General features: G+C 39.6%; 1 protein-coding gene across 3 annotated transcripts in view; it reads right to left on the bottom strand.

The window, feature by feature from the left end:
• Nucleotides 1–6592: 6592 nt before the first annotated feature.
• LOC104397679 (serine/arginine-rich splicing factor 5-like) overlaps nt 6593–17206 on the bottom strand; it is a 14498-nt gene continuing 3884 nt past the window's right edge. Inside the window, exons 3-8 of one of the 3 annotated variants that reach the window (XM_010007682.1) lie at nt 16885–16971; nt 14554–14626; nt 10665–10738; nt 9633–9743; nt 8521–8592; nt 6593–8006 (exon numbers count right to left, since the gene is read on the bottom strand). In XM_010007682.1, coding sequence (XP_010005984.1) covers nt 7826–8006; nt 8521–8592; nt 9633–9743; nt 10665–10738; nt 14554–14626; nt 16885–16971 — 598 coding nt within the window. In that variant the 3' untranslated portion in view covers nt 6593–7825. Of the gene's footprint in view, nt 8007–8068; nt 8671–9632; nt 9744–10664; nt 10739–14553; nt 14627–16884; nt 16972–17206 lie in introns of those variants that run through there. The other 2 variants (XM_010007680.1, XM_010007681.1) reach the window with 2 other exon arrangements.

The following is a 17206-nucleotide window of genomic DNA, read 5'->3' as shown; positions in this document are numbered from 1 at the left end:
CGCCTCCGGCGCCAGCCAAGGGGCTCGGGGAGCGCGGTGCGGGGCCGCTGCGGGCCGGGCCGGGCCGGGCCCTCCTCCGGCAGGGCAGCGCCGAGGTTTTGTCCGTGGGCACGGAGCGCTGGTCTTGGCAAGAGCTCTCAGAGAGCGAAATACTCTTTGAAAGCATCACCATGCTGTGAAGCCTCCCAGCTCGTTTCCTTCGCAGGGTTTGTAAGATAATAAGGTGTGCTCAAGCTCCCCTCTGCGGGGACTGCCCTGCAGCCGATGCTCTGGTATTCCAAGATCTGTCTACACACTGGACAAACCCCATGGTTCGGTAAACGGCACCGTCATGGTGAAGAAGCACATGGAGCAGCTCCAACACAGCACTGGCTGCTCCGTAACACCACAGCTTCTTCCCTGTGAGCACAAACCACTCTCACCACACTATTTTTCTGCATACAGCTGTCACGGTTGCTCAGGTAGTATGCAGGGTAGAGAAGTGCACAGTGCAGGTTCAGGCAGTCTTAGCTAAGCTAAGGAGATTCACTCGTAGTTTGCAAGGTGTTTGCTGAGAGAGCTGGCATCTCAAAAGTTATATACTGACTATCATGCAGTCGCACTGGGAAATACAGCATAGTGTGATTGTTTTGGTGTTCAAGGATAACAGATATGAGCTATTGAAATAAAAGTTGTTCATGAGAGTATGTACAATGAGCAAGTGTGGATTTTAGACCATCCAAGTTCCAGAACTGGGAAAAAGTAAAGCAAACTGAAGCAGATGGAGGGCAAGTGTGGGCAGAAAGCTTGCTGTAGGCATTTTGCTAAACCTGGAAGACCAGTGTACATGATCAGCAGTACAGATCACTGCCCTCTTACAGTGCTAGAAATAAACTGTGGCAATTTGAAGGAAAAGAATGAGGAAGCTTTTTAAACTTAAAAATAAAACTTTTTTTTTTTTTTGAGCACACCACTTTTCTGTTTGACATTCACAGGGAATGACAGTGATGCAGAGAACATGACAGTGGCTATATGTGTGAGAAACACATGCTTGATGGTACTTTTTGTAAAAGATTCAGAGTGATCTGAAGCTTTACTGGGAAAAAGACATAGGAAGGAACAGAGCCAATCAAAACCAATGCTTCAGGCTGAAGCAGTACGCATTATGTTTAACTCCAGCTCTGCTAAATTCTATCTTTAGCTAGAAATATGGAAGGTCTAGGCTGTATAGAGAACTATTGATACTGATTCTCTGGTGGTCAGTACGAGCAGAAGGACAGATTGTCCATGACTTAGGCAGGCACAGCCCACCACCCCTTTTGGAGAGCTCTGGCAGGTGGTTGGAATGCTCTTGGCCTGGGCTCTTGATGTTCTGAGGCACTTAGGAAAATCCCAAACAGGAGTCACAGTGGTGTGTGGGCCGTAGACCCACAGTCCCATGCCCTGAGTTTGGGGAATAATTATTTCACCTATAGATGTGAAATACAAATATTTCATCCAGTTTCCTTTCTTCCCCTGTATAAAATACATACTTCACTTTCCTATCACTGCAGAGCCAGCATCTGCTGCAACATCTCCATCCTACCCCAACTAAAATCCAGCTCAAATTTTAACAATAGTTTGGGGTATCTCTGTTTTCAAGGCTCTACAGTGGGAGCATTTTCAGATTTTAATGACTTCAGCTATACCAGCTGGTGCTCCCTTTAAAAGCGTGACCTGCTACTTCTTACCTCTATGAACCACAGTGTAATATCCATGGGCATGGACACAAGGAGAAATCAATTGCCTCAGAATGTCAGTGAGCTGGCAAAATCCAGCATGCATGTAGGATCCTGTTGAACCTGATATGAGGGTCTCCAGTGATGTATCACACCTGCATACACAAATACAGAGTGGTTCTTGGTCTGAACTGAAACCTCTGCTCTAAGCATATTGATCCGGATCTTTCCAGCTCAACCAGCTAAATATCCACACAGTGCAAGGGTTTTCTAGAGCAGAAGAGAACAAGGAGATAAAACACTCATCGTGGTTAAAGGAAAAAGCCATCACATAACACAAAAGTATCATTCATTACCACTGAATCTTTGTATTTTATTTTAAACTCTTTGTTAATCCTGAAGAGTGGGTTTTACCATACACTCCTCTCCGGCATCACTCCTTCTGGTCCCAGGCCCAGCAAATCAATAGCAGTGATTGTCCTTTGACCATCTTGAGACTACCCAGACACACAGAGTCGCCAGTAGCTAGTATTTCACTACAGCATATAATTTGGCCTTGTTTCCAACCCGTGTTGCCGGCCTGTTAACCCTTGCGCTTTCCTCTTGGTGCCGACTCTACCCAAGGCCTGAATTGCTCCCTTATGTAGAGTCAGTTTCTGCTGTGTCCCTCCTTTAAGGTGTCAGGCACAGAGCACTTTGGTTATGGTGCTCCCCCTTTGTCCGGCGTAACTGTTAGCTAATCAGCGTTATTGTCCTAGTAAATCACCCCCAGGGTGAAAGGCTAACAACTCTCTTGCAGGTTTGCAAAGAGAGGGGGTGGAGGGGTAAGTGATTGCAGGGCTGGTAAAATGGGAAACAATGCCCTCAGGCACTGTACACACAGAGCATTTAGTCTTCTGGCAAACAGTGGCTGAGGGGAGGAATGAAAGAAACAGACTGGAAATTACACGCTTCCAAACCCTTGTAAGAAATGTAAAGCCACTCAGGAATTGCAGGGCATTCAGCTCTGATTAGGGTGCAGCTGGAGCAACAGGCAGAGCAGAGAACTTCCCACCTCGGAACTCATCCTCCTTGACCCTCACTGCTAGAGCAATGGCAGAGCTCCGCACGTACAGATCCCGGGGATTTCTTCCTACTCCTACTCTGCTGCTTAACCTCCCCTTTGAAGGAGAAGCACTTTTTCTCTCCGGAGAGGAACCAAATCCTTTCCCAGCCCTTTTCATGGCTCCACGGGCAGCGGCAGAGATACAGCCACTAGGTGGCACGAATCGGCGCTGAAGCTGCTGCATGAGGACCCCCCGTCCTCCTCCTGAGCTACTTGGTTTGCAGAGGTGTGATGTGGCCAAGTAAAGTAAGGTTTATCTTCATAGACTGCTGGGATACCCCCTAGATGAAGAGCCCTGTGTTAAATTGACAAACACGTAATTAACAATAAAGATGTGCCGTAAACATCACAGAAAATGCAACAGATGCAACTAATCGCAGTGCTCAACTTCCAGCTGTGCTCTGTGCTGCAAGCAGTTGCATGCTACAGCATAAGGATTCCCCTGGAAGGAAAAAGCCCTGTGGAAAGAGAAGCACAAGGAATCTCGGACAGAAGGGGAGCAATGCAGGCCACTTGGAGGACAGAACGGGAGGATAACGTTAGGAAAAACAGGATACTTGTGAGTGTGAGGGAAGCAAACAGAAGGATCTCATCAATTATACCCCAGGTCATAATTCCACTTCCTCCCTCACAGAGGACTGGAGAAAGCAGTATTGCACCAGACCTAAAGTACCCCCTTTGTGTGATGTAATTGAATTGGTTTCTGGAGGATCAGATGAGCATCAGAGCTGGCACAAGACAAGGGGCAGGCACAGGACTGGTAGATTGTCTTGCCAGCAGCAAGCTGCTAGATCATCCTAGCTGTATTGCACAACTGCACCTCCATGTTGTGCAAGGGAAACCTTTGAATCTAATATAAATTTAACATTTGTATTGTCTTATGTCACACCTCCATTTGCTGAGGAGAAATTTGTGAAAACTTCAGGTTAGCAGAATAAGGGTAGGAGAAATGACAGATTTACTCATAGATGCATCATGATTTGAGAGCTTTATTCCTTTCAGCTTTGCAGGGCTGGGAGCAGCAGCTTTTTTTTTTTTGCCAGTTGGAAGGGATGATACCCAGCTTTCTCATGGAAAGTGTCAGATGTTGGAACATGCTGCCCGTAAAAGCTAGGAGTCTAATGCATTAGTCTATTTACAGTTATTTTGAAGTGGAGCTTACATTCTTGCGCTCTGTAAAGTTGGAACTAAGGCACCTGATATGGATAAATAATTTGTTCCAGTGCAGTCTAAAAATGTTCTATTTTTAAAATATCTGGTTTCTGAAATACATTAATAGTTCAGCCAAGTTTCAGACTACAATGTGTTCCCTAAAAAGTCTACCAAGCAAGTCTATGGTTACCAATCAAGATGCCTACCTGACTTGTAGGTACTGTCTTATCACAGGAACACAAATACAAATTTAATTTTCTTTAGACCTTTTACTCTTCATTGGAACACCAAATATTTTTTAAGCAAAAGAAATAAGCACACGTTCCCAAATTTGTTCATTTCAAGATCACCTGCTGGAGGAAACCTCTACTTTTGAACTGTTACAATGAGGATAATGGTTTGTCTTCACTTCTGTGGTCTACCTACACCAGTCTTTGATGCTGGAACTGCCACCTGTCAAAACTCAAATTTCCTTCACAGCTTCTATCTACCCCACTCCCTCTTCTTCCCTCTCAGGACTTTTCTACACTTGCTGACCACCTTTTTTTTAACTCCTCTGCACCAACTCCTATGCCCTAAACCCACAAATTCCAGATTGGGTTTGCTCCAACTTGAAGTCAGACATGAACAGCTTAGAGTGGCACAGTCACTTATCCTTTATCAAAGTAATTAATTAAGTGTACATAGTTGTAGCTCATTTTACACATCAGGGGTAAGGTAAAAATTTCAACCTCCAAGAAAAAATGCAGCTTTCATTTCCAGCTCTACTGTGTGTCCAACAGGGCTGTGCTGCTCTGAAACCTGCTCAAAATTGTTCAGACTTCCCGGTATGATCATCTTGAGGATTGGCTTAAGGTTCTTTTTTGGTTGGTTGCTATTCATAGACCATCCTCTATTAAAAAAGAAAAAAAAATAACAAGGTGGCACAGCAGGAAATGGGGGCAGGGAGCAGGTCAGGCCACCCTTCCTCCTTCTCCCTAACATACATTTTAATGGCTTAAGCTTTCTTGACATGGAAAAAAGTGCACAAAAAAAAAAGCAGCCTCCAAAATAAATTTTTTTCCCATATTTAATTATTAATATACCAAAAGAAGTAACTTAGAGGTGAATAACCAGGGACTTAACCTCTCAAGAAAACAATTTTTAGCTGCTAGACATTCCTATCCTTACCCTTCAAATAAATATTGAGAAAGCTGCCAAGTTCATATCTACCATAAACAAATCTTTCCCCAGAGAAAAGATCAGATTTCATATTCTTAGTATTTCAAAAGCTGACCTTTTCCTCACCTAAACACATTTGTATATCCTACAGGAACAAAGAGCCACTGCTTGCCACCTTGAAAAACATGTAAAAAAAAAATAATAATTAGTGAGAGGTCTATTTCCATTGTGTCACACTGCATTGGTAACACAACCCTGCAATCTGTGGTCCTTAGTTACCTGTTGCTACATTTAGAAACCAGGACTACAGTTAACTTGGATGCAGTTGTATTGGCAAAGATGTTTAAACGGCTACTATGCCAGTACAGAAAAGAAATACTGTCATAGATGTTTCTATGCTAAACTACTATCAGTTCAATCATACAATTTAAAATAAATTAAAAAAAAAATGTACTTCTAACCAGTACTGATAGCCACACAAATCTGTGGGTAGACGAGGCTTTAGGTTCAGAAATAAGCTGCATGTATTTATGGTTGCAATCTTGATGATGATTATAAACTTGCTTATAACCTTAAGGTATTTTGGGGGGGAAGGAAGGGGAGGCGGGTATTTTGGTCTATATTAATCTTACTGTTGCCACTGCTGACTGAATCAACAGAAAATTACGGAAGCGAATTACATTGTACAATGAAGAATCAAGAATAACATTCACAGGATCTACATTAGCTCAATATTTAAACAATTTGCAAGGTAAACACACTGTGGTCAGAAGCATCCAAGGTCTCCACTATTGCACTTGCCAATCTCAAAGGTCCCAGGCTACACAGAGGACATTTTTAGTTTTTTCAGCAGCATCATGAATTTACCAAAGCAAGGGACGCTGACATGTAACACAACTGAGGATACCCCACCTTTCCCAACAGTCACGTCTATTAAGATTCCTCTGCAAAGTGATTTCTATTTGTTCCTTATGTCCTTTCTCAACTGCTAGCACATTCACATCGCATCAGGCCAAACATGCAAACAACATTAGCTGTAACTTACTGTAAAAAGGGTGTCAGCCTTGCAGCCCGAGGTACACCGAAATACTGTGGACAATACAAGAGTCTCTGGAAGGGTATTTCTACAGTGACAAGTGATTTTACCTATGGGAAGATTCCATTGCCTATGGACATTCAGTTGTGGGTTCCTCTGTTGAACTGGTGGAGAAGGAAGTGTTACAAACATCTATCTGCAAAAACTGCAGACACTACCATCTGCCATCCATGCCAGCAGCCACTGATGGCCACGGCAGTGAAATCCTATCCTGTCCTCCTATTAGTCAGCACCTGTTACTTACATAGAATTGGTTTCTAGTTTACATTTTTCTTGCTTCCATATGGGTACACCTTGAAATAAACCTCCTTTTGATCATATTTGCAATTCTGTACAAAGTGAACAATGAGAGCAGTAACATTACTAAACAAAACTGCAAGATAAGCCAGAAAAAAGTTTTATTTTATTAGGAATGGTACATTTAAACACACTTAAGACTTTGGGATTAATTTACATATTTTTCCAAAAATGTTTCCCTTCTTTAAAGATACAGAAGTTAAAAAAAAAATATCTAATTCCAAATTGTAAGAACAAACAGTATTTGCAGTGGAAATTTCTACTAATCAAAACAACTGTGCATTCAGGAGACTTAAAAGAAATTATCTTCTTTATGATTTAACATGATTAACTTTTCCTGTCACAACTGACTATACTTTTCCTGTAATGTTTTGCTGCTGCCATTTACTAAGATAACTTTCCTTTCCATCAAGATGATTGCTAGTCATACACACGTTACTGAGTATGGTACTTCAGGGTATGAAAGCTATGGTCACTTTTATAAACATCAAAAACATGGACATGCATATTGACATTTCTGTGCAGTTTCATGGAGTCACCTGTCAAATAAGGCCTCTACATACAATACCATATACTAGTGAATTACTGGAAAATTAGTATAATGGATTCCCAATAATCCTGTCATCAGATGCTAAGTCTCATTTTAACAGGAAATTCCAGCTTTCATTACTGGCTAACATTGTATTGATTCACTATCCAAATGAGTAATATTCAACTGACCAATGTGTATTCCTGAAAGTCTGTTGCAAACTAAGCATATATCAAGGTAATTTAAAGCTGGAACTTAAACAGCCTGTTAAGCCAAGCAACAGGAAAAAAGTGAACTCTAAACTAAATTCAGCTGGTCCATTCATTCTCACACATAAAAGTAGCCACAGAACCTTAAAGGAATAAAATCTATACTTCCTTTTCTCAGACTTAATACCAAGGACAAAAGCTAACATAGTATTTTGGAAGTCAAAGGCCTTGGAAGTGGAGGGGAAAGTGGGGGGCAAGAGAGGGAGAAAGCAGCGTATTGTCTCATCCCATTACCTCAGCATTATGTGTACATAATATATCTACGATAGAAATGTTTACTAATAGCAGGGGGAAAAAAAAATAAAAAGACTTCCCACTCCAGACTTCACTGAAAGGAGAAAGCTGACAGCCCCTCCTCACAGAGATGGCCTATTTGATGACAGGCACTTTGGCAATGTAAGAGGAGGTTATCCTTTCATCATCTTAACTCTTCCCCTCCCAGTTCTCTTGTATAATTTGTCTCAAGCCCTCAAGAAACTTGAATCAAATTAAACAGACTAAAACACCTCTAATAGCAGGTTAACTACGGCTATGAGCAGAGCTCGACCTAGAACGAGATTTTCTTTTAGAGGAAGAGGGAGATGGGGAAGAAGCTAGCAAGCTGGAGCGGTGGCTTTTCTGGGAGTAACTCTTTTTAGGGGTACGACTGCGAGAACGAGATCGGGATCGAGAGCGGGACCGGGATCGAGAACGAGATCTAGTATTTTGGAAGTCAAAGGCCTTGGAAGTGGAGGGGAAAGTGGGGGGCAAGAGAGGGAGAAAGCAGCGTATTGTCTCATCCCATTACCTCAGCATTATGTGTACATAATATATCTACGATAGAAATGTTTACTAATAGCAGGGGGAAAAAAAAATAAAAAGACTTCCCACTCCAGACTTCACTGAAAGGAGAAAGCTGACAGCCCCTCCTCACAGAGATGGCCTATTTGATGACAGGCACTTTGGCAATGTAAGAGGAGGTTATCCTTTCATCATCTTAACTCTTCCCCTCCCAGTTCTCTTGTATAATTTGTCTCAAGCCCTCAAGAAACTTGAATCAAATTAAACAGACTAAAACACCTCTAATAGCAGGTTAACTACGGCTATGAGCAGAGCTCGACCTAGAACGAGATTTTCTTTTAGAGGAAGAGGGAGATGGGGAAGAAGCTAGCAAGCTGGAGCGGTGGCTTTTCTGGGAGTAACTCTTTTTAGGGGTACGACTGCGAGAACGAGATCGGGATCGAGAGCGGGACCGGGATCGAGAACGAGATCTGGACCTGGATCTTGATCTTGACCTGGACCTGGACCTGCTGTCCGATCTGGAAGATCCTGTGGACCTGGACCTGCTGCGAGATCTTGAGTAACTCCTTGATCGAGATCTGCTTCTAGAGAAATACAATTAAAAGCTGTAGTCTCACCACCTACTACATTTAAAACACCCAATTGAAATTCTCCACTTCTTTGTATGCACAGCACATCCATCTGAACACACTATGTACAGCTTTCAGATATTTCTGAGTGCTGCTAGATGTCTGTTATGCTCCATCATATGTCTTCTGAGGCCAAGGATACCAGAAACTGCTAGCCTTGACATTCTCTGCTAGCTTGGCAAAATATGAATTGCCTGATAAAAAAGATGCCTCTGCCCCTGCTCCACCCCTCACCCTGCCCCAGAGCAGGCAAACACTTTTTTAGCCATTTATTGAGAAAAGCACAGAAATTAAAAATTAACACCTGTGCTGTTTGGTCGCTTTAGAAATGTCCATGTGACTTAGTTAGGGTTTCTTTAAATATGGTAAGAAATTATCTCAAGGCATGGAACACCAGTACACTTTAAAGCCTTAGAGTTTAACACCTTCTCTAGTTATTTGTCTCTTTCTTAATTAAAAGGAGTTGATTTATTTTTATGAGAGACTATGAAAGAGCTTCAGCTAACATTTTTTTAAATGACTGTAAATGAGAGAACTGCTTTGGGAATAATTCAAGCAAGCTAACTAATTTATTCTCCCAAAAAGGCTGGCTTTCACAACTATTTGAGAGATACTACATGACTGTGAAATAGCTTTTCATTAAATTAAAATTATTTTAAGAACAAAATTAATATATTAAAAAATACTTTCATTTAACTATCAAGTTTTGTCTTAAAAATCTCCTTTCTGTCATCTAAGTGTTCCATTCACCTTATTTTCGGCAAGTTAGTTCTTATCTAAATCTGTTTACACTGCTAGAAAGTGCATCTCTGAAGTGATATTTAGCTTGGGACCAAAGAAGTAGATAACAGAACTTTGGCATTGATACTACCCAAATCCATGCTCTCAGCAGAATTTTATCAAGTCAGGTGACATACCTATGCCTTCTGTGATCTTCAGTCAGTTTAATTCTGCGTCCATTCAGCTCAGTGCCATCCAATTTTTCCAGTGCACTCTTCATATCACTATAAGATGCAAATTCCACAACCCTGTATGCCATCAAGGGAGAAAAAAAAAGTTTCAGAGAAACTGAAAAGCAAGGAGAACAAGTTTGGGCCTTTTTCAATACGTTGCCTAACAGCTTGAAGTTTTATCACCTGGGAGCTGATTTTTAACATGTTTAACAGAAAAATATGACACTAACAGTCCTAGCCATCCATACCTTAAGCCTTTCCAAAGCTCTCATCTACAGTGACATGGAGAAAATCCAGGAAGCTACACAAATCTGCACCAGCTGACAAAGGATCTTTCCTTCACTAAATTGCATTCTAAAGCTGTCCAAGAAACAAAAGAAAACTTCCAGACTCCCCTGCCCTATTTATTTTTTAACCACGAATAGAAAAATTTCCCTCCCCCTTTTTTTACTCTGTCAAAAAAAGTCTAAGTTGCACTTGCTTGCAGTAGTCCTAGAGCACTGTCTTGCAGGCCAGCACAGAAACTCTATTCATACTTCCTTCTCTCCTGCTTTGTCATGGCAGGACCTTTGTAGTCTGCAGAACTAACAAGGAGAGCAGGCAGCTAGGTATTTCCTATGGAAACTGCTTATGTTAATTTCTCATTGCTCTGTTGAACCAGTGCAAAGCAGCCACAGACAGCAGATTTTAGCCTCAGAAGTCAGAATTAGATCAGAAATTATTATATATAAATAACTTTAACTTAAAGACAGTGAAACCCAACTACTGAAAGGTTCTCTCCCTTCCCCTAGTTTTCAAGGTGGAGAAGGGACTGAGGTTCAATACCACTTTTGAACTCCTATTTACTGACCAAACCTTTTTTTCCCTCACATTTGGAGAATTTTCTGCATTTAATCCACTCCATAGTTTTATGTTTCATTTATTTTATATTGCAAGGATAATCTTGCCTTTAACGGTTTCAGGTATCATACAGATGTAGACACAAAATCAACTTACCCTTCATTCCTGTTGTTTCTGTGTGCATCCACATAGGTGACCTCCCCTGCCTTTCTCATGACATCTTTCAAGTCCTGCAGCAAAAGTTAATGCTTTAGCTTTAAACAGGACACAAGTGAACCAGCCGGCACTAATGCCCACTTAACACTTTCTCTGCTACAACCGCTTCATGGCTTTTTTGTGTTTTTCTATAAATACATATCATTTACAAAACAGTTTCTGAAAGTCAGTCTATGTCCTAGTCAGCCTAAAGTGCATACATATTCTATTTGCAGGTGCATATAGAATCACTCCCTTTTACTACACTGAAGTAAAATAATCCCGCATCCCCAAACCAGCTGTTACAAAAACAATGCAATACTTAAAATACCAACCTATGCGCAGAAATCAGAACTATACCAGATGAAAGGCAAGTACTAAATTCAAATTTTCATGACTGACTATAGGCACTAACACCCCAGTTAAGTGATAATCCAATATATGTCAGCAAATTCATTCTGTATGATCACCTCCCCCAACTTCAGAGCAAAATTAAAAGCAAATAAGTATATTGACTATATAACTAATAATTTTGCAAAGGGAAAAACATTTCACTTAAGTATCTGTCACACTACAGTGCCATGTCAATAGATACCCTTGTATTTAATTTAATACAGGCTAAACACGCAGACACTGTAAAAATACTTGCTCAGCAATAGGATAAAGTACAAACAAATAATGTAAAAGGTCACTAAAAAGCTAAACATTTGTGTAAGTTAAAACAGTACTTTTACCAAACAGTTTCTGGTATTTTATAATCCCAGACTACTCACCGCAACACACCACAAGTGGCAGATGATATAAGAAGGTACCTTAAGCAAAGAGTTGCTTGTCCAATACCTAGCTGGCCAAGAGGAACTCTCTTACATGAGAAAGGCAGAGTGATGGCTCACAACAATATGCTTCACGGAGGTACCAGAGGCCCTGAAAGCACTGGACATAGTCTCCAGAAGTGGCTAAAGAACCCGAGGATGATCTGTGCTAGCCAATCGAGATCAAACCCAGGCAAACCAAGATCTAGATCGCCAAAAAACAGGAGTGTCATAGGAACCAAAAAGTAAATTCAGAACAGGCCAAACCCTAGAATTTCAGCCACTAGAAAACCCCCAAATCTTTGGTTCTTTTTTTCTTCACACAAGAAAAATGAGGGTTAACCAAATCAAGGTGGTTAGAAGAGGTTCTAAATGCACTTGGTTAGAAATATGCTTAAGGAAGAAAAGACTACAAAACAAAAAGCCAAGAAAAACTTTAGAACATTGCCACAGAATATAGGAAGTCTTAGTATTATCTAATATTTTCATCAAAATGTAATACTTTCTTTTAAAAAAAATTACATAGAAAGATCAATAGGTATTTTCCTTCTTTCACAGTTGCTTAACACAAAGAAACTTAAACATCAAATGAATAATGGGCCCTACAGTACCATTAAAAGTAGTATTTCAACCTTAGTATGTTTATCCCAATTTAGACGTGAAGAACAGAATTTTGACTCTGCTCAAGTCAACAGCTTAGCCAACACCAGGACTGGTAAGTCAAAAGGAAGCTAGAAAATGTGAATCGACATAATTATTTTCTATTTGCAGTAGGTTTAGGGTTTAAAGTTGAGGCCCTCACAGACTTGCCACACACTATACACCAAATCCTAGGGATCATCATAATAAAGTATCATTTGTAAGGTCAACAAGATTTTGATGCCAAAATTATTGCTCAAAAGAGAGTAAGTGTGCATGTGTTACAAAAGCTCAATAGAATATGTGTTTATTAGAAGAACATTTTAAAGTTATCTGGTTTTATTTAGAAGAAACCAGTGGAACAATCAAATTTTATCCTAAGTTTACTGTTCTAGTTCACCTTAAACAGCAAAAGAATACACTGATGTCCTTAACAGCAAAGGATATAAGGTGTAGGACAACCATAAATAGGAAAAACATTCAAAATTACATCTTGATGTAACACAAATCTACTTTTCCCAACTCCTTGAAAATTCAGATACTGATGAAATTATTAGAGTGGTTGGAAAGCTCTGAACATGCAGAAAGACACGTTTGCTAAAATAAGGAGAATTCTGACACTCTGTCTACTACTTAAATATGAGATTATCTGTTAACAATATAGTCAACAAGTTGACAAAAACTCATATGAATACAAATTTTATTTGTGAGTAGTTTGTTTTATTTTTTAATACTCCAACATAAAAACTTTTAAAGGAGACATAAGTTCTTAAAGCATGAGGATCTGCGCACACTAAAGATGAAATTATGCACCTAAGTTTTAAAGCAAGGTTCTATTATCAATTGTGCTTGCTAGGAGCTCAGGGATTAGAAAGGAAGAATAATGCCACCACTGTTAATGCATTAGCTATTTTAATCTGTTGTGTAAGTAGCATAGTTAAAAGAAGTTAAAACACTATAGTCAGTATTAAAGTAGTACAGCTTCAAAACAAAATGAGGCTTGCATATGGATTTTACCTTCAAATTATTTCTATTTAGACAGGTATCAAGCAGTAATGCTTATTTATCACTTGTTTAAGAGAGTCATTAAAACATTTTTAATTAGAATCCTAAAGATTCATCAGTATGAAATCCTAATTTGGTGGGTTTCAGTCTAAAATGGTAAGTACGCATAAAGCCATGATAAATATTCATAAGTAAAAGAAAGTTACAGAAACCTGAAATTTTTTTCAAGTTATGAATTTAACACTAAACAGCATTATGGGATTTACTCTCCTTAGCACTCCATTCTAGCCTACTGGTCTGGTCCCTTCTGTCATTTCCAAGAACTGTGTTTTATAAAAGTATCTTTATATACGCAATTGCATAGCATACTCAAAAGATACTTAGACGAAATCCACTTGCTCATCACATCAACTCAGAAGTTGATTTAGTTATTCAATAATTAACACAACTGTACAATTATGAACCTTTTGAACCTGTCATGCAGAAGATAAACAAACCTAGCTCAGCTGTTTATCTGCATGGACTGTAGTCAAGCTCTTATGAAACACATCAGTGGAGCTCCAGGCAAGCCAAACAGCCTCCTCATGTGGATTTGGCTGCAAGATCAAGGCTTTGCACATTCAACATGTTCAACTGCACTTTTCAGTATACTAAATAAAGTTTATTCAAATAATATAAAGGTAAATGAACAAGACTAAACTCCACTATTCACTCACCTTTTGTAAATAGCTTCTGTTGCTATGCCCTTGAAAAGTAAACTTTCTACAGATAATTTATTACGCAGAACACAACTAAAGGAATTGATTATATGGTTATTTTGTTAAAAGCCAGTTAAAAGTTAGCAAAACATCAGCAAGAGGTGGGAAAAAAGGAAGCTTCAAAAGACAATTACTTAAAATCTGGATTAAAAAAAAAAACCCACCTACAGTAAGTGTACTTGACACAGTACCTTTTTTAAGGTTCCCTTTTTTTAATGCTGTATTACCAGACTTCTCACTTGTGCATCATGTCACAAAAATACTTCACAAAAATTTAATTCAAACAAAGGCAAGCAGTTCCAGGAGTAACAATGAAAGAATGACGTTGTTGGAATGGATGCCATACTTCAATAATTTAGAAGCAATCTAGATTATTTGAAGGTTCTATCAGCTAGCAAACACAAGTAAGCAAAATTCAGTTCCCCACTACAAAATACAGAACGATATGCACAGCTGTGAAACCAAAGACATATTTTAAGTATTTGAATGCTAGTTTTTAGCAATCACTTAAACCTATTTTACCTATTTTTTATTCAGGTTAAATATTTATGATGGCTTTATTAAGAAATTAGGCTGAGAGCAGTTTACTTAAAGGGTAGGGAAATAAAGTGTAAAAAAAAGCTGATGTTAACTCACCTGCCAGCTGATACGGGAGGAAAGGTTTTCAACTATGATCCTGTGTTCTGTACGAACTGGAGGCCCGTATCGGCTAGAAGAGTTCAGAGGGGAAAAAAAAAGGAGAAAGTCTCCACTGTAAGGAATTTAGAATGTAAGAAATCTGATGTTTTCCATAGTTTGTTGAGAGATTTCAGTATTTTCCTCGTTGCTGGACTGCAGCTTTGAGTCTCTCTAGTCATGAATGTATTTAGGAGTCTGCTACAAGAAGAGAGCTGCTGCAAGGGGATTAAAGAGGATTTTGAAGAAGTTGATACCACAGCAGTCAATGAAGCTGCCATTTTTTCTAGATACACTGAAGTAAGCGCCTAGTAAAATGAAAATAATGTAAAGAGAATTAGTTTAATGTTGGTATTTCACAGGCTTGGCTCACACATACGGTTCTGGAGTATATTCATGTAAAGGGCAATTTTAAACATTTTTTTTAGTTGGTAGAATAAATTCTGCTTCACATCAGGGAGACAGAAGGCACAAGTTAAAGGCATCTTCCATGTTTCTTATCCCAAATCAGTTGTTAATATTTATAAATGCCACCATGACCTATATTAATTTTTTTGTGGATAGAAATACTATTATTTTAGTTCAGTGACAGCTAGATAATTTGTTGCCCTGAAATAACTGTGGCAGTTTATAGTTCCTGAATGAAAAGCAACATTTTTCACTTAACCAAAAATTAAAGACCCTCTCAAAAATGAAAATGTGGTTTTAAAATGTTCATACAGAAGAGTAGACATCTGGAAAGAACACTGCCCTTGCAGGTCCTTTTTGTTCTCAATCCCAGTCATTTTGAATCCAATGGGACCTGAAAACTATGGAAAAAGGCGTGCCAGCCTTTCATAGGTAATGAAGGATTTCAAACAATGACACTACTTTGTATTACTATAAAAAGATTCAAAAATCAAGAACACTGACCGCAAACAAAAAATCATTCTCATCTTCTCCTCCCATGGAAACACAATCCTAAATTGTGTGTATTGATTTGTACACTGAAGCATTGGCAATTTCATTTCAGTGCATACCTCAAAGTGTCCCAATTTTTTTCAGAACATCCAGATCTTCCAGGCATTTAAAAGAGGTCCCAGAGTCCCAAAACAGGCAGGCTGAGTCTCACTTTTCCATTATTGCAAACCGCAGTCTCTTCCTGTCTGGCATCGGCAGCCTGACGTCATGAACCTGACTACAACGTCAGATGCCCACGACCTTCAATCACATTTCCTACTTTAAAAGTCCACTTTTAGCCTGGACCTCAGACCAATTATACTGCATCAAGGTTACTGCCACTAAAGAAAAAACAATCTAATTAGCATACTTGCATATGCAAATTAGATGTCCCAGACACTGGTTTGTAACTGGTAGCAATTCTGACTGAAAAAAAACCCAGAGGTTAATGTCAGTTAAGTCTTCGTCTTTCTTCCATATCTCCGCTGCACAGGCCACAGCTATAAATGCTTCTATGGAGTAAATGACCCCATACATACTTCACATAGGTAAAGGTAGTTGTTTCATGGAATATATGTAAGTCTGCAGAACAAACTCTGCTGCAAGCTGGTAGGTTCACCACTGGCTCAAATCATTGAATATTAACAGCTCCACAAATACTGTATGTCCATCACAGGTATTGTAGATATGAGCTACCTTCTGTTTTCCAGATCCCATTGTTGGACAGAGGCTCTCCTTCAGCAGGCATCAGCTCAGTCAGCAAACTTAGTCAATTGGTATTTAAACACTTCTGCATGTGCTAGTGTCCCGTGCCCTAGCACTGTTTCTTAACACAGTTTCTTTGGTATGCTGTGCTGAAGTATGCATTTTGATAACCATACAACTGGAAATGTGCAATCTTGGTGAGACAGTAAATAACTTAAACTACTGCTCTAGAGTAATTCTACTTAGCCTGTCCACTCAGTTTAATGACAGAAACCTCAACAGAGAAGCTCTGGCATTTTTCTTGATTTAGTGTTAAGAACAGCTAATCCAACTGCAGCATTATTCTTTCACATCATTTACACAACAGTAGGAAGCAAGACCAATGTAGTGCCTACAACATAGAGATGGAGCTTTTCTTAACAGGTTTGTGAACCTCTGCATGCCAGTTAAACTGCTTTAAAAATTCATATACTCCTCAGTTAGAGGAGGTAAATAACAAGAATTGGCCTCCAAGGTTTGAGAACATAAAGGTTCTTTCGTAAAGCTATACAAGGAAACAGAGCCGGATCCCTGACTCTAGCCACAAGAAGAAAACATGATTTCAGCACAGTTACTCTGTTGGTAGGAAACAGAGTCCAGACCACCTACCTAGATCCACTCGTCGACTGGTAGTAACTGAATCGTTGTGCGAACCTCCCCCTTCCTCTTCGGGCTCGAGCATGCTCAATCGTAACCCTTAGGATAGGAACAAAACAACCACACAAAAAATAAAACACAATCTTTTAAGTATTTGACACTGACTTAAATCTCTCACAACTGGAAGCCCACGTGCATGAACAAGAATTATCTTGCCCTTGCAAGCAATAACAGAGTCACTGGCACATCTTAAAGAACAGCGGCATTCTCTTGTCTCATTAATCTTTCTCAGACTTTCATGAAAATTGTCATGGCTCTGCAATTCAGATTGAAA

This window comes from Chaetura pelagica, unplaced genomic scaffold (genome assembly GCF_000747805.2).
Source record: "Chaetura pelagica isolate M959 unplaced genomic scaffold, ChaPel_1.0 scaffold70, whole genome shotgun sequence".
Lineage (NCBI taxonomy): Eukaryota > Metazoa > Chordata > Aves > Apodiformes > Apodidae > Chaetura > Chaetura pelagica.
Note: the sequence above shows the minus strand (reverse complement) of the source record. Positions and strands in the feature narration are given on the sequence as shown.